Genomic DNA, 21,288 nt, shown 5'->3' on the forward strand with positions numbered 1-21,288 from the left:
GGATAAGAGCGTCTGCTAAATGACTAAAATGTAAAATGAGATGGCCTCAATGGCGCTGCCAGAGATACTGTATATAATGACGAGATGGTCACTGGCCTAACAATGGGAGTCGTTGTCCCAAAGGCTGGAAGGCAGGCAGTCTGCTTATAGCTGTATTCCCGCGTGGACAGCGGGAGCGAGTGGACCCTCTTGCTTGCCTCTATCTCTCTGGCGCTGCCAGTGCTCTCACAGATGTCATAATGGGACAGAAATGCGATGTCTACCTAAGTCTATGGTTTGTCGGTTTCTCTAACAAACTTGCCAGTTTTTAAACCAGCCCGCACAGACAGCGTTTAAACCCCACCCATTCAGTTGTGATTAACCACCCTCATTCTCTGTTTTGATTTGCTTTCGCTCTGTCAGTGACTTTTTCCCCCAAGTGTCGCCAGCAAAAAGGTAGTGAGTGTATATCACACCCAGATTGACGCGCGATCATCAGGAAAACATTTTAAAAGGGCGATAAACGCACGAAACAGACAAGGCAATGCCCCTTTTGCTGTCAGCTAGCGTTTTATAAATTTTTGATTGTTTGAATCTACCTACATTTTTGGAGGATGATACCACAATGAAGGACGTTAGCCAAATTGGGAGTTTTAGCTAACTAAGTGTCATATATGGCTAGCTAGCCTGCCTAGCTATCAATTTTAGCCAGCAGTCTAACGTTAGCCATACTAGTTAGCTAGGTGGTCACAGCTAGCAAATACAACACTAGCTAGCTACAGTACAGTAGTTTGTTATCCTAGCTAGATAAAGCGAAGGGGTGTTTTTTCAGAGTATTACTTGCGGCTATAATTTTTTATATTCGTCGTGTTTTGCCGTTTGACAGCTAGTTAGCGATTTAGTTAGCTAGCTGATGGACAGTTTCACATACGCTCTTTGTCACTACTCGGACGTTTTATGGTCTTGGTTCTGGGGCGGCTAGGCATAGCAGGAGAGACTGTACAGATGTGGCAGCCAAGTTTGTCGCGTTGTCTCCGGGACCTGGGTTGGTAAGCACACGGCAATTTAGATGCGTTGGGAGAGGCGTTGCTAGAGAACAACTACGACATTTGGTTAGAAAGATATTGGTCATTTTTGGACAGAAAAGCAAAAATAGTTAGCTAACTAACTATCCTGTTGACTGAAGAGCTAGCTAGCAAATTCAGCTATTGTCGCTGGCTAGGTACTATCGAGTTTAGCTGGGCCCTATTAGCTAGCTGTATCTGTCTTGATTAGAAACTTGCAAGCTGTCATATTTGGTGTAGTTGCCCAATGCTAGCTCGCGCACAGGCGTCTTCAAGAGGCCAAACTTCGTCAAGAGGCCAAACTTCGTAGCTAGCTGGCTACATTTGTTGCGTACACACCACTAATTTATTTATTTTTACCCTTGGACTGTCCATTCAGATTTTCAAAGGGGATTGGGACAGTTATTTGCTATTAAGTGTGAGGTGTGGGCGCCCCATTCAAGTCGGGCTTTTAAATACTGCTGTGATGACTTTAGAATCCATGATGGCTTGTTGCCTGACCGAGGAGGCGAAGGAGTCCAAACGAATCAACGCCGAGATCGATAAGCAGCTCCGCCGAGACAAGCGAGACGCGAGGAGGGAACTTAAACTGCTTTTGTTGGGTACAGTAGCATTAAACCATTCTTTCTCCATACACACACCTTCCCATCATTTCATTAAGTGGATGGATGCTTGAAATCTTCAATTATTGGGATTGGTAAATTATGTGATGGCTTTAAATGTCGGAGTCAATGATGCATCATTGCTGAAGTGATACCATTCATCAGGGCGTAAATGATATGACAGGGTTGTATTTGCTGTATAAACATTTATAGTATGCAAAACAAGTTGACCCCAATTACATTACAGCCCTGCTGCTGCTGTAAACCACAAGTTTCCCTACGTTATCCGATATGTAAAGCGATTTGACTTTATGATTTGGATGGCATTGTGAGAGCAATTCTGCATTGTTTGAAAAGGACTCGTGCATTTCACGGGAAAGTCTACACCTGTTGTATTCGGAGCATGTGACAAATAAACATTTCTTTTTAGGATTCTACATGAAGCCTCCAGGGCTGACATAACTGAGCTGTATCATAGTGCATAAGACAAACATAAGCACCCACCAAATAGAGCCCCACTTTGGACGCGTCATAATACCCATAAAACCTAGCAATCAAACACAGAAATGGTTCCAATTGTTTTTTCACCAATCATTTTTCACATAGGGGAATTTAGAACCACTTCAAACAAGGTCTGTGTTTCATGTAGGCTTTCCCTGGTGTGACGTTTTGAAAACCGTGAAAATATCTCTTGGACAAGTTGACTTTTATCAATATATTCAGCGCCATTTACTTTGATTCGAAAATGCTAATTAGCATCAAAGTAGACATCATGCAAGACTACAAATCCCTGCAATCGCCTGCACACCATCTCTTGCTGACACCTTTGCTGTTAGCTAGCTACTAGCAACCTTGATCCAAAACGAAAGATGTATTCAAGATTTGTATTTACTCTTCCATATTTTACTTAACTAATATTTATTGGCATATTTATGCATTTGGTATTGTCTTGTACTGAAAACTATCCTAGTAGCAGTCATATTTACAATGTGCCATGAATACTAGGCTTGTTTTTTGCAAAGAAGCTAACATGCTACCTACCTAGATGATATTAGCAACATACCCTTATTTGTAGCAGATCCTCTTCTCCTTCAGCCAGTGGTCTATATTGAATCCCTTATAAATTCCGCCAACTATATGAACGAGGTGAAATCTATTTAAATTCATGGTGTCAGAATGCAATGCTGTATTAAAGCAATTCAGAACTAACTTGTTGACCTGCTCTGTTGCAGATTCAAAGCCAGATTAACTCATAGGGGTGGGAGGGCCAAGAGACCAGAGGTGGCGGAATGGAGTGCTCGGGTTGGGATGTAGGGTTTGAGCATAGCCTGAAGGTAAGGAGGTGCACCAGGGTCTTGAAGATGATGCAAGCTTCGACTGGAAGCCAGTAGCGTGTGCGGAGGAGTGGGGGTGACCTGGGAGAACTTTGAAGGTTGAACACCAGGCGGGCTGCGGCATTCTGGATAAGTTGCAGGGTTTTGATGGCACAAGTGGGGAGCCAAGCCAACAGAGTTGCACTAGTGTAGACCCTGGGTGCTCGTTTTGGTTTTTGCCCTAGCAAGCTTTGGTTATTTGAATCAGCTGTGTAGTGCTAGGCAAAAAACTAAATGTGCACCCAATTTGGGAAACCCTGATCTAGACAAGAGATGACAAGTGCCTGGGTTAGGACCTGCGCCGATTCCTGTGTGAGGAAAGGTCGTACTCTACGGATGTTTTAGAGCATGAACGAGTCACTGCGTCGCCACCTGGGTGTAAGAAGGGGGGTAAGGAGAAGAGAAGTTGTGTCATCCGCATAGCAATGATAGGAGAGACCATGTGAGGATATGACAGAGCCGAGTGACTTGGTGTAGAAAGAAAAGAGGGCCTAGAACCGAGGCCTGGTGGACACCAGTAGTGAAAGCACGTGGTAGGCAAACAACCTCTAGTGAAAATTATGCTGTGCGTATTGGCTGCCTTGAGTGGGAGGTGATTGGGAAAGGGTAAGGTCAAAATATGAAAGGAGTGGAAAGAGGGGTGGAAAGAAATTAATTGAAGTCTAGCGTCGAGAGATTAAAGTCACCTAGTACGATGAGTGGTGAGCCATCGTCTGGAAATTAGCTTATCAAGGTGTCAAGCTCATTGAGAAACTCGCCAAGGGCACCTGGTGGGTGATTGATGACAACAATGTTAAGCTTGAGTGAACAAGTGACAGCATGGAATTCAAATGAGGAGTTAGACAGGTGAGAGGGGGAGAAGAGAAAGTCTGAGAGAACATAATCAGATGACGAGAGAGCAACTGGAGTAGCAGTGTTCTCTGGGGAAATCCATGTCTCAGTCAGGGCCCAAAAGTGTAGGGACTGAAGGGCAACATGCTGAGATGAACTCAGCCTTATTGACTGGTGATCGACAGTTCCAAACACAGCCGGAGACTAGGAATTCCACGTGGGTTGTGTGCGCAGGGTACACTAAATTAGAAAGGTTGCAGCCACGGGTGGGGAGCGTATGTAAAACCTACAGGGAGAGGAGTGAACTGGGATGGGAAACACATACTTGCCAAAGCTACAAAAGGGCAAAATGAGATCATCATAAAATAACTAGGTAAGATACTCAAGTGAGAGAGTGGTGTGGAGCCTTCCTCTCTTTCCTTCCTCAAACAACTCCTCAAAACAACTCTGCAGAACGTCTAAGACAGCACTTCAATTAAATTTCCCTAGCAAGACCATACCAACAGCTACTTATTGAATAAAACAATATACTTGCTAGTTGCTACTGTAGTAAGAGTTGATCTCCTTCCAAACTATAGATGGAATCGTGGTCATAAACATTTGACTTGAAGTAAAGATTAAATGATTTATTCATCAATGCCACAAACCTGGGACATCGAAGAGCACCATATGAACTATTATTATCCATTTTAGGAATTAGACCAGCAGAAATAACAAAATGTAAAACAGCATATTGGGATTTTTGGTGGTGAGTTACAAATGGAGAAACAACTGGATGCGTAAGGTAGGTTTAATATAAAATACTAGGTCAACTCCAGCAGAATGAGAAACACACTTAACAGACTCAAAACAAGGAAGCCATGCCTAAATGCAGCTATATCAACATCCTTGTCAATTTAGGTTCATTTAGGTCCATTTTGCTGCTGTCAATTGTGAGCAGCACATTTACCACTGCATTCGGTCTGAGCCCCAGAATACGCTGGAGGAGGACAGCATTACAAAGGTGATTTTTGTTGTTGTTGGCAAAAACAGTACACCACAACACTTTTAAACATGTTACTGAGTCTAGATGTTCTTCTCCTGATTTGATAACAAGTGAAGGAAGCAGCATAGGGAAAATGGGTGAAGGTAAGGTGGGTTTATAGAGATAAAATGGAGAGTTCCAAAGTGTCTGAAGTTGAGGGTCCATGGGGCATAAAAGGAATAGTGTGGAATAAGAGAGAGCTAGAGGGATGGTTGGCCATTGAATAAACATAAAATGGGGTGCTGGTGTGCTTCTGCACCCCTTTTTGGGTCGATTGTCACAAATATCCGGCCCACGTCCAGTCATACTCGGGGTCTCAGTGTGTGGCCCTCAACGTCATTCTGTCTCAGTTGCAGTATTCAAATCGGGGTCAAGTGTCTTTGAGTCACAACATTTAAAGACGATGAGTGATCACAGGATTTCCACAAATTGAGCCATACACAATACAACTTAAGCATTTTGATGACAACATGGTGGTTTACACTGTCTCAAATATAAAATATATATTTTGATTTGTTTAACACTTTTTTGGTTACTACATGGTTCCATATGTGTTATTTCATAGTTTTGATGTCTTCACTATTATTCTACAATGTAAAAATAAAGAGAACCCCTTGAATCAGTAGGTGTGTCAACTTTTGACTGATAGTGTATACCAGGACAATAGCCTACACGTGGAGAGGAACCTAAAGGCACATACAGAACCAACCAATACTACTCCCCTGACAGGGCAGGTGTGGACTAGTGCTGCCATGGCTGCAGTCTTCTCGTCCGCATCTGCTCCCTTCTTCTTAGCAGCCGCCGCCTTGGCATCAGTCAACTTCAACTTGAGAGTGGCGCATGCATTATATCAATACCATCTAAATGAATCTTCCCCAATTGTACCCATAGTACAGAGTAATGGTTGGACAGGTCTGGATCTGAATGACAGGAGTGTGTATAAGATTTTGTTCCAGCCCAGCTTATACCTGATTACAAATCATAGCCTATCATTTTTACATCATTTACATTTTAGTCATTTAGCAGACGCTCTTATCCAGAGCGACTTACAGTTAGTGAATACATTTTTATTTTTTTATACTGGCCCCCCGTGGGAATCGAACCCACAACCCTGGCGTTGCAAACGCCATGCTCTATCAACTGAGCTACATCCCTGCCGGCCATTCCCTCCCCTACCCTGGACGACGCTGGGCCAATTGTGCGCCGCCCATGAGTCTCCCGGTCGCGGCCGGCTGCGACAGAGCCTGGATTCGAACCAGGATCTCTAGTGGCACAGTTAGCACTGCCTTAGACCACTGCGCCACTCAGGAGTTCGTTGTGATTTGTTATGTTGATTATTTAAATTGGGTGTTAGAGCTGGGCTGGAACAAAACCCTTCACACACTCCTGCTCTTCAGGACTTCCTGCAATGACTTAAACAGACCAAAGCAGGAGAATAGTGTTCCAGGTGGAAACAGCTTACCTAGTTGAGAGGTGATAAGACTCAGGCACATCCATTGGTTTTGGTATAGCGATGGTGCAAATAAGGTTTGCAATTTGGTATCGATAACATGACAGTAATTCTACCTCAAAAGCAAAAGTGTGAATACCAATTAATTTAAAACCCACCATAGCAGGTATGACTAAATAAGGTTACATAACCTTGCCTACTAGCTATACTAATGATCTGCTGTCCAGAGGGCAACGGCAAACTGATCAATGGCTTCCCGCAGTACAGTAAGCACACTGTTGACTCGAGAGGATGCTAATCAGTCCATCTCTGAAACCTCTCAAAAAGCCAGACCAAAATAATACAGCTTGCTAGGGTAGCTACATGTCAAGTAGTACTTAAAGTAGGCTACCCACTCCTCACCCACAGACGCAAACATTATCAAGAATGCCTAGCTTCACCATCTAAGTAAAGTTGGCTAGCTAGTTAACTAGCAAGCTAGATTGTTGGTTTACAAACTAGTTTTTCTGAATTTCTCATGTATTTAAATGGTTAAACAAATATATGGCTAATGTAGCCATCTAGCCAGGCTAATGTTGCTAACTAGCTAGCCATGAGCTAGCTAGCTAGATAACAGGTAGGCCTACAGTTCACAGAATTGTCCATTTAAACAAATTCAGCCAATTTATTAATTTCTAAATTTAGGTGACATTACAGTGCATTCGGAACGTATTCAGACCCCTTGACTTTATCCACATTTGTTACTTTACAGCCTTATTCAAAAATGGATTTAGTTGTTTTTTTCCCCTTCATCGATTTACACACAATACCCCATAATGACAAAGCAAAAACAGGTTTTTATAAAAGAAAAACTGACATTTTACATTTGCATAAGTATTCAGACCCTTTACTCAGTACTTTGTTGAAGCACCTTTGGCAGCGATTACAGCCTCTAGTCTTCTTGGGTATGACGCTACATGTCTTGGCACACCTGTATTTGGGGAGTTTCTCCCATTCTTCTCTGCAGATCCTCAAGCTCTGTCAGGTTGGATAGGGAGCGTCGCTGCACAGCTATTTTCAGGTCTCTCCAGAGATGTTCGATCGGGTTCAAGTCCGGGCACTGGCTGGGCCACTCAAGGACATTGTCTTGCGGTGTCTTGGCTGTGTGCTTACGGTTGTTGTCCTGTTGGAAGGTGAACCTTCACCCCAGTCTGAGGTCCTGAGTGCTCTGGAGCAGGTTTTCATCAAGGATCTCTCTGTACATTGCTCTGTTCATTTTTGCCTCGATCCTGACTAGTCTCCCAGTCCCTGCCGCTGAAAAACATCCCCATAGCATGATGCTTCACAGTAGGGATGGGGCCAGGTTTCCTCCAGATGAGACGCTTGGCATTCAGGCCAAATAGTTCAATCTTGGTTTCATCAGACCAGAGAATCTTGTTTCTCATATTCTGAGAGTCCTTTAGGTGCCTTTTGGCAAACTCCAAGCGGGCTGTCATGTGCCTTTTTACTGAGTGGCTTCTGTCTGGCCACTCTACCGTAACGCGCTGATTGGTGGACTGCTGCAGAGATGGTTGTCCTTCTGGAAGGTTCTCCCATCTCCACAGAGGAACTCTTGAGCTCTGTCAGTGACCATCGGGTTCTTGGTCACCTCCCTGACCAAGGCTCTTCTCCCCCGATTGCTCAGTTTGGCCGGTCGGCTAGCTCTAGGAAGAGCCTTGGTGGTTCCAAACTTCTTCCATTTAAGAATGCCACTGTTCTTAGGGACCTTCAATGCTGCAGAATTGTTTTGGTACCCTTCTCCAGAATCTGTCCCTCGACACAATCCTGTCTCGGAGCTCTACGGACAATTCCTTCGACCTCATGGCTTGGATTTTGCTCTGATATGCACTGTCAACTGTGGGACCTTTTTATTTAGACAGGTGTGTGCCTTTCCAAATCATGTCCAATCAATTTACCACAGGTGGACTCCACTCAAGTTGTAGAAACATCTCAAGGCTGATCAATGGAAACCGGATGCACCTGAGCTCAATTTCGTGTCTCATAGCAAAGGGTCTGAATACTTATGTAATTAAGGTATTGTTGTATTTTATTTTTATAAATTTGCAAAAATTTCAAAACCTGTTTTCGCTTTGTCATTATTGGGTGCGGGAAAAAAATATTTTATCAATTTTAGAATAAGTCTGTAATGTAACAAAATGTGGAAAAAGGGAAGATGTCTGAATACTTTCTGAATGTAGATAGTTAATCCGGAAATTCTTACCTTTTGTCTTGATTCGGCAGTCTGGTCCAGATCATCATGGCCCTGGTGCGTGACGTGAAGCTTGAGACAGGCTTTTGTAGTTCTGTGTGATAGCCACATTAGCAGCTAATTTTTATAAATTTTTTGGGGGTAAATACAGGCAAATATATTGATAAGTCACCATGTCCGGGAGAGATTTACACGGTTATCAAAACGTCATGCCAGGGTAAGCCTACACAAAACACAGCCCTTATTTGATTTGTTTCTAACATTTCCTATGGGAAAAATAAATGGTAGAAAAATGATCGGAACCATTTACGTGTTTGACCGCTAGGTTTTATGGGTATTATGACTGCTACTGTGGTACTTTAATAATATTGTCAGGTTGATGACATAGTTGTAAAAAGACAACAAGAGGCTTCTTGGACAAGATAGAGGCATCACACACAACATACTTAATCTTCACACTTTTCTATTACACACAGAGCGGTGTATATTGGCAGAGTGTAGTAGGTAATGAAGTAGCCTACTTTAACCCATTGGTAATGGTAACTAGGGCCATAGGTTTTTCCTGACCACTTTACCCGATAACTTATAACTAGAAACCAAAATATTTCTTGGTGGTGTTAGGTAAAACTCCTGGCCCTAGTAACGGCTGATTTGATCCGGAAGGTTGCTGTAGTAATAGCAGCTGACTTCCACAAGGAGTGACCAATGTACAGTATGAATACCAGCATGGACATGTCTTACACAGCACTACAGCTTGGGTCATCACAAATGCTTGTGGAGCGGACATTGTATGTTTTTGACAAGCAATCTTTTTGTACTTCAAAAGCTGTTGCTTGGCCAACTTTGCCAGGTCATATTCTTGGTGCTCAAGAATGAAGTGTTAGACTAGGCCTATTTTTTATGCTGGTAAATGTATTTTGAAGGTGTTACTGAAATTCTAGCCCTATAGGCTATATTTTGCTACATTATCAGTTTGATTTTCCCTGCTCCAGAATGTGTTAAACTAGTTCAGAAATAATCGGTCAATGTCTTTACACAAACTTGGAACTACCGGTTGCCCTCTATTTGCTGATCATAATTGCACATCTTAATTGGTTCTTCTCTGTGCTAATGAGATTTGTTTGGAAGCCTAATTCTTAATGAGTTAAAACCATAGGCCTTAATTCGGATAACCTGGATCATCAAGGTCTTCGTACAAGCTGATTTCTGTCAAGGAGCATTATAAAGCATACTAATAGTTTAACATAGCCAGCCACTGATTTATTTTTTTGTCCACTGCCTTATTAACTCTGGAAGAGTTATTGCCAATTCATAAGCCAACAGGGGCATGATTGCCTTGTGACTCTTATTGACCTTTATTCTAGCAACTGTTCAAAATCTTTGTGTTTTTGTTTCAGATAAATTCAGGAGAGAATATTGTGTTTGACCTATATCTGGATTGAGGGTGGCTTTTGGGAACTGATGGGTTTCCAGGGATTTGGTCAAAGTTGGGCAAATTGTTCACATTTTAATGAATGGCTTTGGGCTGAGTCTACACCTGTCATTAAAAATAACTTCTGAACACCAATCACATTCACAAACCATTCAGATGACAATCCCTTCATGGGCTTTGTTCCACAAATGTGTACCATGCCTGTTTTTTTGCGTCCCATTGGCCTCAAATACATCCATGTTGTGATCGGCTAACACACCTACAAACGGCTGCAGCACAGATTCAAAACATCCCCGTCCGTCTGTGGAGGTGGTCAGACCGATTACAACCTGTAATTTAAATGGATTTTTATTTGGATTTCATGTAATGAACACACAAAATAGTCCAAATTGGTGAGGTGAAATGAAAAAAATAACTTGTTTTTCGAAAAATTCTAAAAAATAATTAACGGAAAAGTGGTGCGTGCATAGGTATTCACCCCCTTTGCAATGAAGCCCCTAAATAAGATCTGCCGCAACCAATTACCTTCAGAAGTCACATAATTAGTTAAATAAAGTCCACCTGTGTGCAATCTAAGTGCCACATGATCTGTCACATGATCTCTGTATATTTACACCTGTTCTGAAAGGCCACAGAGTCTGCAACACCACTAAGCAAGGGGCACCACCAAGCAAGCGGCACCATGAAGACCAAGGAGCTCTCCAAACAGGTCAGGGACAAAGTTGTGGAGAAGTACAGATCATGGTGGGTTATAAAAAAATATCAGAAACTTTGAACATCCCACGGAGCACCATTAAATCCATTATTAAAAAATGGAAAGAATATGGCACCACAACAAACCTGAGAGAGAGGGCCGCCCACCAAAACTCACAGACTAGGCAAGGAGGGCATTAATCAGAGAGGCAACAAAGAGACCAAAGATAACCCTGAAGGAGCTACAAAGCTCCACAGCGGAGATTGGAGTATCTGTCCATAGGACCACTTTAAGCCGTACACTCCACAGAGCTGGGCTTTACGGAAGAGTGGCCAGAAAAAAGCCATTGCTTAAAGAAAAGAATAAGCAAACACGTTTGATGTTCGCCAAAAGCCATGTGGGAGACTCCCCAAACATATGGAAGAAGGACTCTGGTCAGATGAGACAAAAATTGAGCATTTTGGCCATCAAGGAAAACGCTATGTCTGCCGCAAACCCAACACCTCTCATCACCCCGAGAACACCATCCCCACAGTGAAGCATGGTGGAGGCAGCATCATGCTTTGGATGTTTTTCATCGGCAGGGACTGGGAAACTGGTCAGAATTGAAGGAATGATGGATGGCGCTAAATACAGGGAAATTCTTGAGGGAAACCTGTTTGTCTTCCAGAGATTTGAGACTGGGACGGAGGTTCACCTTCCAGCAGGACAATGACCCTGAAAATAAAACATATTTTGCATCTTGAAAGTGGTAGGCATGTTGTGTAAATAAAATGATACAAACCCCCCAAAAATCAATTTCTAATTCCAGGTTGTAATGCAACAAAATAGGAAAAATGCCAAGGGGGGTGAATATTTTTGCAAGCCACTGTAGATAGGGTGAATTCATTTAAATTCAATCACTTTTTGATAGCACTCCTTTTGATTGAATGAAACCTTCCATACATATTTGCCCATTGTAGAAGTGCTCAGAAAATGAGTTTTTGGACCTACATTCAAGAGATAAAGGTGTTCAAATTTGACCCATTGCATACCCCACCACCATACACCCATGTCTTCATCACTGGAAAATATAAAATGGTTGATTTGATATATTTTAAACTATTTTATATTTTCTGGAGAAAATAAATCATTAAAGATTTTGTTTCTTTTTAACGTTAATTATCTGAAAAGCGTAAAACTTAAATTGATTTCATATTTGCATATGTTGTAGGTTGGACCCTATTTTACATCATCTAAGGTTTTTGTGTTGTGCATCGGTTGAGACACAACATGCTGTTGCAATCGGGGGAGAAGAGTCATGTTTTGGCTGATAAATGTATGAAAAGGATGAAAAATGTATGCACTCACTAACTGTAAGTCGCTCTGGATAAGAACGTCTGCTAAATGACAAAAAAAAAAGTACTAAAACGGGAGTCAAATCAAAATGTCAACTTTGAAATGGTACCACAAAGATGGTTGGAGGTTCACACATTAGAGAATGTTGATTTGAATGGGAATATCTGTCGTTTTAAATTATATTGTCAATACGCCATAATAGACATGACCAATTTAAGTTGAGATTAGATGGTGGGTAAACCGGCGGTCATCTTTGTAGTAGTAATTAGAAGGTCAATGCTTAAAAAAATTAAATGGTATAGCCTACCAGCTAAATTGCAGTGGTCTGAAGGGATGGGTCCATCCTATTCATTATATTATATTTCTATGCTTGATATGACACCCTGTATTCAAGGGCATGTTGTGTCTCAACCAATGATGTATGCTGAACAAAAATATAAACGCAACATGCAACAATTTCAAAGATTTTTAGTTACAGTTCATATAATGAAATCAGTCCATTGAAATAAATGCAATAGGCCATAATCTATGGATTTCACATGCCTGGGAATACAGATATGCATCTGTTGGTCACAGATAACCGTAAAAATAAAAGTAGGGACGTGGATCAGAAAACCAGTCAGTATCTGGTGTTACCACCATTTGCCTCATGCAGCACGACATATGAATGGCATGACAATGGGCCTCAGGATCTCGTCAAGGTATCTCTGTGCATTGAAATTGCCATAGAAAATATGCAATTGTGTTCATTGTCTGTAGCTTATGCCTGCCCATACATACCATAACAATTAGCCCTGAGACGGTTTCTGACAGTTTGTGCAAACCCGCAGTTTCATCAGCTTTCAGGGTGGCTGGTCTCAGATGATCCAGCAGGTAAAGAAGCCGGATGTGGAGGTCCTGGGCTGGCAGGTTTACATGTGGTCTGCAGTTGTGAGGCTGGTTGGACGTACTGCCAAATTCTCTAAAACGACGTTGGAGGCAGCTTATGGTAGAGAAATGAACATTCAATTTTCTGGCAACAGCTCTGGTGACATTCCTGCAGTCCGCATGCCAATTGCACGCTCCCTCAACTTGATACATCTGTGGCATTGTGTTGCGACAACGGCACATTTTAGTGGCCTTTTATTGTCCCCAGCACAAGGTGCACCTGTGTAATGATCATGCTATTTAATCAGCTTCTTGATATGCCACACCTGTCAGGTGGAAGGATTATTTTGGCAAAGGAGAAATGCTCACTAACAGGGATATAAACAAATGTGCCCCAAATTTTAGAGAAATAAGCTTTTTGTGCGTATGGAAAATGTCTGGGATCTTTTATTTCAGCGCATGAAACATGGGACCAACACTTAACATGTTGCGTTTATATTTTTGGTTAGTGTATATAAAACCTGGGTTGCTAATGCTATCTATTGGCCATTGAGAGGCTTTGATGCCACCGGTCGGCCATATTGGCACTCCCCAGTAGGAGCAGTCCTCCATAGGAATGAATGGAATTCTACAGTATTTCAATTAAATGTTTCAAGGACAAAATTACATATTTGTTGTTGTAGTCGGGACCGTAACATTAGTAATATCAAAAAATATATACTTCAAGGAAAATAGTTGTATTTTTTATGTTTAGCTCAAATAATATACACTGCTCAAAAAAATAAAGGGAACACTTAAACAACACAATGTAACTCCAAGTCAATCACACTTCTGTGAAATCAAACTGTCCACTTAGGAAGCAACACTGATTGACAATAAATTTCACATGCTGTTGTGCAAATGGAATAGACAACAGGTGGAAATTATAGGCAATTAGCAAGACACCCCCAATAAAGGACTGGTTTTGCAGGTGGTGACCACAGACCACTTCTCAGTTCCTATGCTTCCTGGCTGATGTTTTGGTCACTTTTGAATGATGGCGGTGATTTCACTCTAGTGGTAGCATGAGACGGAGTCTACAACCCACACAAGTGGCTCAGGTAGTGCAGCTCATCCAGGATGGCAAATCAATGCGAGCTGTGGCAAGAAGGTTTGCTGTGTCTGTCAGCGTAGTGTCCAGAGCATGGAGGCGCTACCAGGAGACAGGCCAGTACATCAGGAGACGTGGAGGAGGCCGTAGGAGGGCAACAACCCAGCAGCAAGACTGCTACCTCCGCCTTTGTGCAAGGAGGAGCAGGAGGAGCACTGCCAGAGCCCTGCAAAATGACCTCCAGCAGGCCACAAATGTGCATGTGTCTGCTCAAACGGTCAGAAACAGTCTCCATGAGGGTGGTATGAGGGCCCGACGTCCACAGGTGGGGGTTGTGCTTACAGCCCAACACCGTGCAGGACGTTTGGCATTTGCCAGAGAACACCAAGATTGGCAAATTCGCCACTGGCGCCCTGTGCTCTTCACAGATGAAAGCAGGTTCACACAGAGCACATGTGACAGACGTGACAGAGTCTGGAGACGCCGTGGAGAACGATCTGCTGCCTGCAACATCCTCCAGCATGACCGGTTTGGCGGTGGGTCAGTCATGGTGTGGGGTGGCATTTCTTTTGGGGGGCCACACAGCCCTCCATGTGCTCGCCAGAGGTAGCCTGACTGCCATTAGGTACCGAGATGAGATCCTCAGACCCCTTGTGAGACCATATGCTGGTGCGGTTGGCCCTGGGTTCCTCCTAATGCAAGACAATGCTAGACCTCATGTGGCTGGAGTGTGTCAGCAGTTCCTGCAAGAGAAAGGCATTGATGCTATGGACTGGCCCAGACCTGAATCCAATTGAGCACATCTGGGACATCATGTCTCGCTCCATCCACCAACGCCATGTTGCACCACAGACTGTCCAGAAGTTGGTGGATGCTTTAGTCCAGGTCTGGGAGGAGATCGCTCAGGAGACCATCCGCCACCTCATCAGGAGCATGCTCAGGCATTGTAGGGAGGTCATACAGGCACGTGGAGGCCACACACACTACTGAGCCTCATTTTGACTTGTTTTAAGGACATTACATCAAAGTTGGATCAGCCTGTAGTTTGGTTTTCCACTTTAATTTTGAGGGTGACTCAAAATCCAGACCTCCATGGGTTGATAAATTTGATTTCCATTGATAATTTTTGTGTGATTTTGTTGTCAGCACATTCAACTATGTAAAGAAAAAATTATTTAATAAGATTATTTCATTCATTCAGATCTTGGATGTGTTATTTTAGTGTTCCCTTTATTTTTTTTAGCAGTGTAGATTAAAAGTATGCATTAAGGTGTCAAACATCTGTAGACATAAATGCATTTCTTTAGCTTCCAAAGTATTTTTTACAATGGTGTAGGAGTGATTGAATTGAAATGGTATGCCCAATACAAATGTGTCCCTAAGTTTTGTCATTTGTGTTAATGCCTTAAATCAGTCATTGCAAAGATAAACAAGGACCTTGAGGATTCCCTCCAGTGGAAAGCTGTTAACAGGGGAGGGGTCTATATTACCAAAAGTTATTACCTAATCACACCCTTTTAGTATGTCATACATGTGAGGATTCCATTGATAATTTGGTGTCTGAATAAAAAGTGTCATTTAAATGAAGGAAAAGGATTAACAATATGACTTTAGTAAATTAGATTTGAGCGTCTGTGGCCTCCATTTAAGAATATCCTCAATTACTTCAAATTTGTATTGGTGTTACTCTCATTGGTCTTACTACTCATACTGGTGGCACTCCTTCCAAAATGCCATGCCCGAATGCCACCGCAATTCAAGAATGACCCTGCTACACTATATATACAAAAGTATGTGGACACCCCTTCAAATTAGTGGATTTGGCTATTTCAGCCACACCCATTGCTGACAGGTATATAAAATCGAGCACACAGCCATGCAATTTCCATAGCTCGGTGACTTTCAACGTGGTACCGTCATAGGATGCCTCCTTTCCAACAAGTGAGTTTGTAAAATTTCAAGTGAATGGAAATCTTAACGCTACAGCATACAGTGACATTCTAACACTATTCTGTGCTTTCAACTTTGTGGTAACAGTTTGGGGAAGGCCCTTTCCTGTTTCAGCATGACAATGCCCCCGTGCACAAAGCGAGGTCCATACAGAAATGGTTTGTCGAGTTCGGTGTGGAAGAACTTGACTGGTCTGCACAGAGCCCTGACCTCAACCCCATCAAACAGCTTTGGGATGAATTGGAATGCCGACTGCAAGCCATGCCTAATCGCCCAACATCAGTGCCCGACCTCACTAATGCTCTTGTGGTTGAATGGAAGCAAGTCCCCGCAGCAATGTTCCAACATCTAGTCGAAATCCTTCCCAGAAAAGTGGAGGCTGTTATAGCAGCAAAGGGGGACCAACTCCATATTTATGCCCATGATTGTTCGACGAGCAGCTGTCCACATATTTTGGTCATGTAGTGTATATCCTCTGTAGTTATCCCACAGTTTTATATAGGACTATTGTGAGAAATGTAACCTACGTACGTACAGTGCCTTCGGGAAGTATTCAGACCCCTTGACTTTTTCCACATTTTGTTATGTTACAGCCTTATTCTAAAATGGATTAAATACATTTTCCCCCTCAGCAATCTACACACAATACCCCAGAATGACAAAGCAAAAATAGGTTTTTAGATGTTTTAGCAAATTTACGATTACAGCCTCAAGTCTTCTTGGGTATGACGCTACAAGCGTGGCACACCTTCTCTCCCATTCTTATCTGCAGATCCTATCAAGCTCTGTCAGGTTGGCGGGGGAGCGTCGCTGCACAGCTATTTTCAGGTCTCTCCAGAGATGTTCGATCGGGTTCAAGTCCAGGCTCTGGCTGGTTCACTCAAAGACATTCAGAGACTTGTCCCGAAGGCACTCCTGCGTTGGCTTTGCTGTGTGCTTTGGGTCGTTGTCCTGTTGGAAGGTGAACCTTCGCCCAAGTTTGAGGTACTGAGCACTCTGGAGCAGGTTTTCATCAAAAATCTCTCTGTACTTTGCTCCGTTCAGTTTTCCCTCGATCCTGACTAGTCTCCCAGTCCCTGCTGCTGAAAACATCCCCACAGCATGATGCTGCCACCACCATGCTTCATTGTAGGGATGGTGCCAGGTTTCCTCCAGACGTGATGCTTGGCATTCAGGCCAAAGAGTTCAGTCTTGGTTTCATCAAACCAGAGAATCTTGTTTCTCATGGTCTGAGAGTCCTTTAGATGCCTTTTTAGCCAACTACAAGCAGACTGTCATGTATTTTACAGAGGAGTGGCTTCCGTCTGGCCACTCTACCATAAAGGCCTGATTGGTGGAGTGTGGCAGAGATTGTTGTCCTTCTGGAAGGTTCTCCTATTTCCACAGAGGAACTCTGGAGCTCTGTATGAGTGACCATCGGGTTCTTGGAGAACCCCGACTGCTCAGTTTGGCCGGCCGGCCAACTCTAAGAAGAGTCTTCCATTTAAGAATGATGGAGGCCACTGTGTTCTTAGGGACCTTCAATGCTGTAGAAATGTTTTGGTACCCTTCCCCAGATCTGTGCCTCGACGCAATCCTGTCTCGGAGCTCTACGGACAATTCCTTTGACCTCATGGCTTGGTTTTTGCTCTGACATGCACTGTCAACTGTGGGACCTTATATAAATAGGTGTGTGCCTTTCCAAATCATGTCCAATGAATAGAACTTACCACAGGTGGACTCCAAGTTGTAGAATCATCTCAAGGATGATCAATGGAAATAGGATTCACCTGAGTTCAATTTCGAGTCTCATAGCAAAGGATCTGAATACTTATGTAAATAAGGGATTTCAGTTTTATTTTATTTTTTGCAAAAAATCCAAAAACATGTTTTTGCTTTGTCATTATGGGGTATTGTGTGTAGATTGCTTAGGAAATTGTTTTATTTAATCTATTTTAGAATAAGGCTGTAACGTAACAATGTGGAAAAAGGGAAGGGGTCTGAATATTTTCTGAAGGCTGTGTGTGTTTTTAAATCTTTTTTTAATTTAATTTTTTTATGACACGAGACACCTGTCTTATTGGCGCCCATCTCAGTGAACTAATCCATTGCGGAGGCCGCGGGGATGGCGCAGTTCAAGAAGGGGAGTGTGGCTAAGATGCACAAGACACCTCTCTCCAGAATGCGCTCTCTCCCGCCAATTTGTGCACTCAGTATATTATTATTTCAGTCTTTTACCATTCTCATTGTCGGAGTGGACACATTGTTTGCAGAGCGCACAACCTATGCTACACTTGTGAGAAACAAGTTTTGGTTTATTTTATTCCATTTACAAGTTGTCAATTTAGTAATTGTCTTTTGTTTGGAGCGCTCCTGTCAATGTTGAGGAAGGACGCGCACCTGATTACGCATAGAAGTAGGCCTATAGACTACCTGGCCTGCACGCAAATGTAGGCATCTAAATGTGCCCATTTGGGGATCTGATAGTATTTCTGATTGGCTTAACGCGCCACTGCTAATGAGCTGTAGCGCTTCTCATAGTAATGTTTTCTTCACCTCAAACAGCAAGTAAACAAAGTCTGTTTTTACATCCATTGAGAATGACAATAGTTCCTCAATGTATTTGGAGAAAAAAAATCCAGCTCTCTGCCTTTCGATAACCACTCGGCGTGAAAGGGAAGAATGTAATGCACTGATCCAGTGGAAACGTCATTAAACCTGATACTTCTTATTCCTTGCGCAAATAGCCTACAGCTTTGTCTGTCCAGAGCTCACTGGCCCAGGAAACTGAAGGCCCAGAATATTTTATACAATGTTGCTAGCACTAGCTTCTGGCTGGACCCAAGTTAATAGTTGATACAATGTTTCAAGTTCGTTGCACACAGGCCATGCATAGCAAGTTTATTTTTATCAGGATATTTTCTACCTGCAGGCTGCAATGTTTTTATTTGTTGGCTTTATAGGTTATTTTTACATAGTTGGCAATATTAATAACTTTTTAGGTTGATCATTTAGATTTGGATAGAATTTTGATTAACCACATGACAATGATTTTGAGATACAAAGACGTTATTATAAATTTTAATGAAACAGTTTCATGAAAATGTGCATGTGAAAACAATAACTGGCACACAGATCGGTAGAAATGGTAAGATACATTGGCATTCCACTTGAGAAAGTTTGCTGTACCACGTGAAAAGTTGCCGACTCCACGTGTAGCCTGTTACCGGCAATTTACCGTTTTCATATGATACTAACAACATTTTCAGCCCTACCTATCTAAAGAACCTTCTGACGCAACATAAAATGTTGGTAAAGTCAGTTTTGTTTATAAATTCAGTTGAATTTAAGCAACAGCCACTAGTCTCTTGTATTTGCAGGTCCAATAATATCCACTTCACTTTAATGCGCATATCACGTTTGGCAGCTGTAATCAGCCAGCCGTATCCCCTACCAGCCCTCACTCCGTCTGCGTCTATTCCTTCATCAGTTTAAAAATATATAATTTTGCCGTGATGGTGAGCGAGGTTGCAGACCCTGATAAGTCTTATGTTAGATCTGTACATTTGTTACATTGGAGCAGTGCGCAAAGCGAGCAATGTTGATACTTTGTCATTTCAGCGCGTTTTATACCGAAGAGCACAGACCAGTATGAGTATACTTTGAAAGTTCACTGTCATGCAGCCTCTGAGTGTCAGAGGGAAAATGGTGCACCGCTTCGTGACAGGCATGCTTGCAGCTTTACAGCAAAGAAAAGGACTTGTCTCTAGCCTAAACGGTAAAAAAAAAAAATATGACCCATATTACCAGAAATGCCTTTTTTTCTTTCTATCGGGATTGGCGCGCATTTTATATAGTTTCACAAACCATGTCGCGGGCCGTTTTTAAACTAATCCCGGGTTGGGCCTCCCGAGTGGCGCAGCGGTCTAAGGCACTGCATCGCAGTGCTTGAGGCGTCACCACAGACCCGTGTCCGATCCCGGGCTGTGTCACAGCTGGCCGTGACTGGGAGACCCATGAGGCAGCGCACAATTGGCTCAGCATCGTCCGGGTTAGGGGAGGGTTTGGCTGCCGGGATGTCCTTTTTTATTTTTATTTAACCAGGTAGGCCAGTTGAGAACAAGTTCTCATTTACAACTGCGACCTGGCCAAGATAAAGCTAAGCAGTGCGATTAAAAACAACAACACAGTTACATATGGGATAAACAAAACGTACAGTCAATAACACAATAGAAAAATAGAACATCTATATACAGTGTGTGCAAATGTAGTAAGTTATGGAGGTAAGGCAATAAATAGGCCATAGTGCAGAATAATTACAATTTAGTATTAACGCTGGAGTGATAGATGTGCAGAAGATGATGTGCAAATAGAGATACTGGGGTGCAAAATAAATAACAATATGGAGATGAGGTAGTTGTATGGGCTAATTACAGATGGGCTGTGTACAGGTGCAGGGATTGGTAAGCTGCTCTGACAACTGATGCTTAAGGTTAGTGAAGGAGATAAGTCTCCAGCTTCAGAGATTTTTGCAGTTCGTTCCAGTCATTGGCAGCAGAGAACTGGAAGGAATGGCGGCCAAAGGAGGTGTTGCATGGGCAAGTTGCAGCAGAGGGTGTAGAGCTGGTGGCCGGGGTAGGGGTAGCCAGGTGGAAAGCATGGCCAGCCGTAGCAAAATGCTTATTGATATTCTCGATTATCGTAGATTTATCTGTGGTGACAGTGTTTCCTAGCCTCAGTGCAGTGGGCAGCTGGGAGGAGTTGCTCTTATTCTCCATGGACTTTAGTGTCCCAAAACTTTTTGGAGTTAGTGCTACAGGATGCAAATTTATGTTTGAAAAAGCTAGCCTTTGCTTTCCTAACTGATTCTGTATATTGGTTCCTGACTTCCCTGAAAAGTTGCATATCGCGGGGGCTGTTCGATGCTAATGCAATATGCCACAGGATGTTTTTGTGCTGGTCTAGGGCAGTCAAGTCTGGGGTGAACCAGGGGCTATATCTGTTCTTAGTTCTGAATTTTTGAATGGGGCATGCTTATTTAAGATGGAGAGGAAAGCACTTTTAAAGAACAACCAGGCATCCTCTACTGACGGATTGAGGTCAATATCCATCCAGGATACCCGGGCAAGGTCAATTAGAAAGGCCTGCTCGCTAAAGTGTTTTAGGGAGTGTTTGACAGTGATGAGGGGTGGTCGTTTGACCGCGGACCCTTTACGGACGCAGGCAATGAGGCAGTGATCGCTGAGATGCTGGTTGAAGACAGCGGAGGTGTATTTAGAGGGTAAATTAGTCAGGATGATATCTACGAGGGTGCCCATGTTTACGGATTTAGGGTTGTACCTGGTAGGTTCCTTGATAATTTGTGTGAGATTGAGGGCTTCTAGTTTA

General features: G+C 42.8%; 1 protein-coding gene across 4 annotated transcripts in view; it reads left to right on the forward strand.

The window, feature by feature from the left end:
* The first annotated feature begins 346 nt into the window (after positions 1-346).
* Positions 347-21,288, forward strand: part of LOC121533502 (guanine nucleotide-binding protein subunit alpha-11) — a 71,895-nt gene continuing 50,953 nt past the window's right edge. For 2 of the 4 annotated variants that reach the window (XM_041839492.2, XM_041839489.2), the window contains exon 1: positions 443-1,645. In XM_041839492.2, the coding sequence (XP_041695426.1) occupies positions 1,510-1,645 (136 nt within the window). In that variant the 5' untranslated portion in view covers positions 443-1,509. The other 2 variants (XM_041839491.1, XM_041839490.2) reach the window with 2 other exon arrangements.

This window comes from Coregonus clupeaformis, chromosome 20 (genome assembly GCF_020615455.1).
Source record: "Coregonus clupeaformis isolate EN_2021a chromosome 20, ASM2061545v1, whole genome shotgun sequence".
Taxonomy (NCBI): domain Eukaryota; kingdom Metazoa; phylum Chordata; class Actinopteri; order Salmoniformes; family Salmonidae; genus Coregonus; species Coregonus clupeaformis.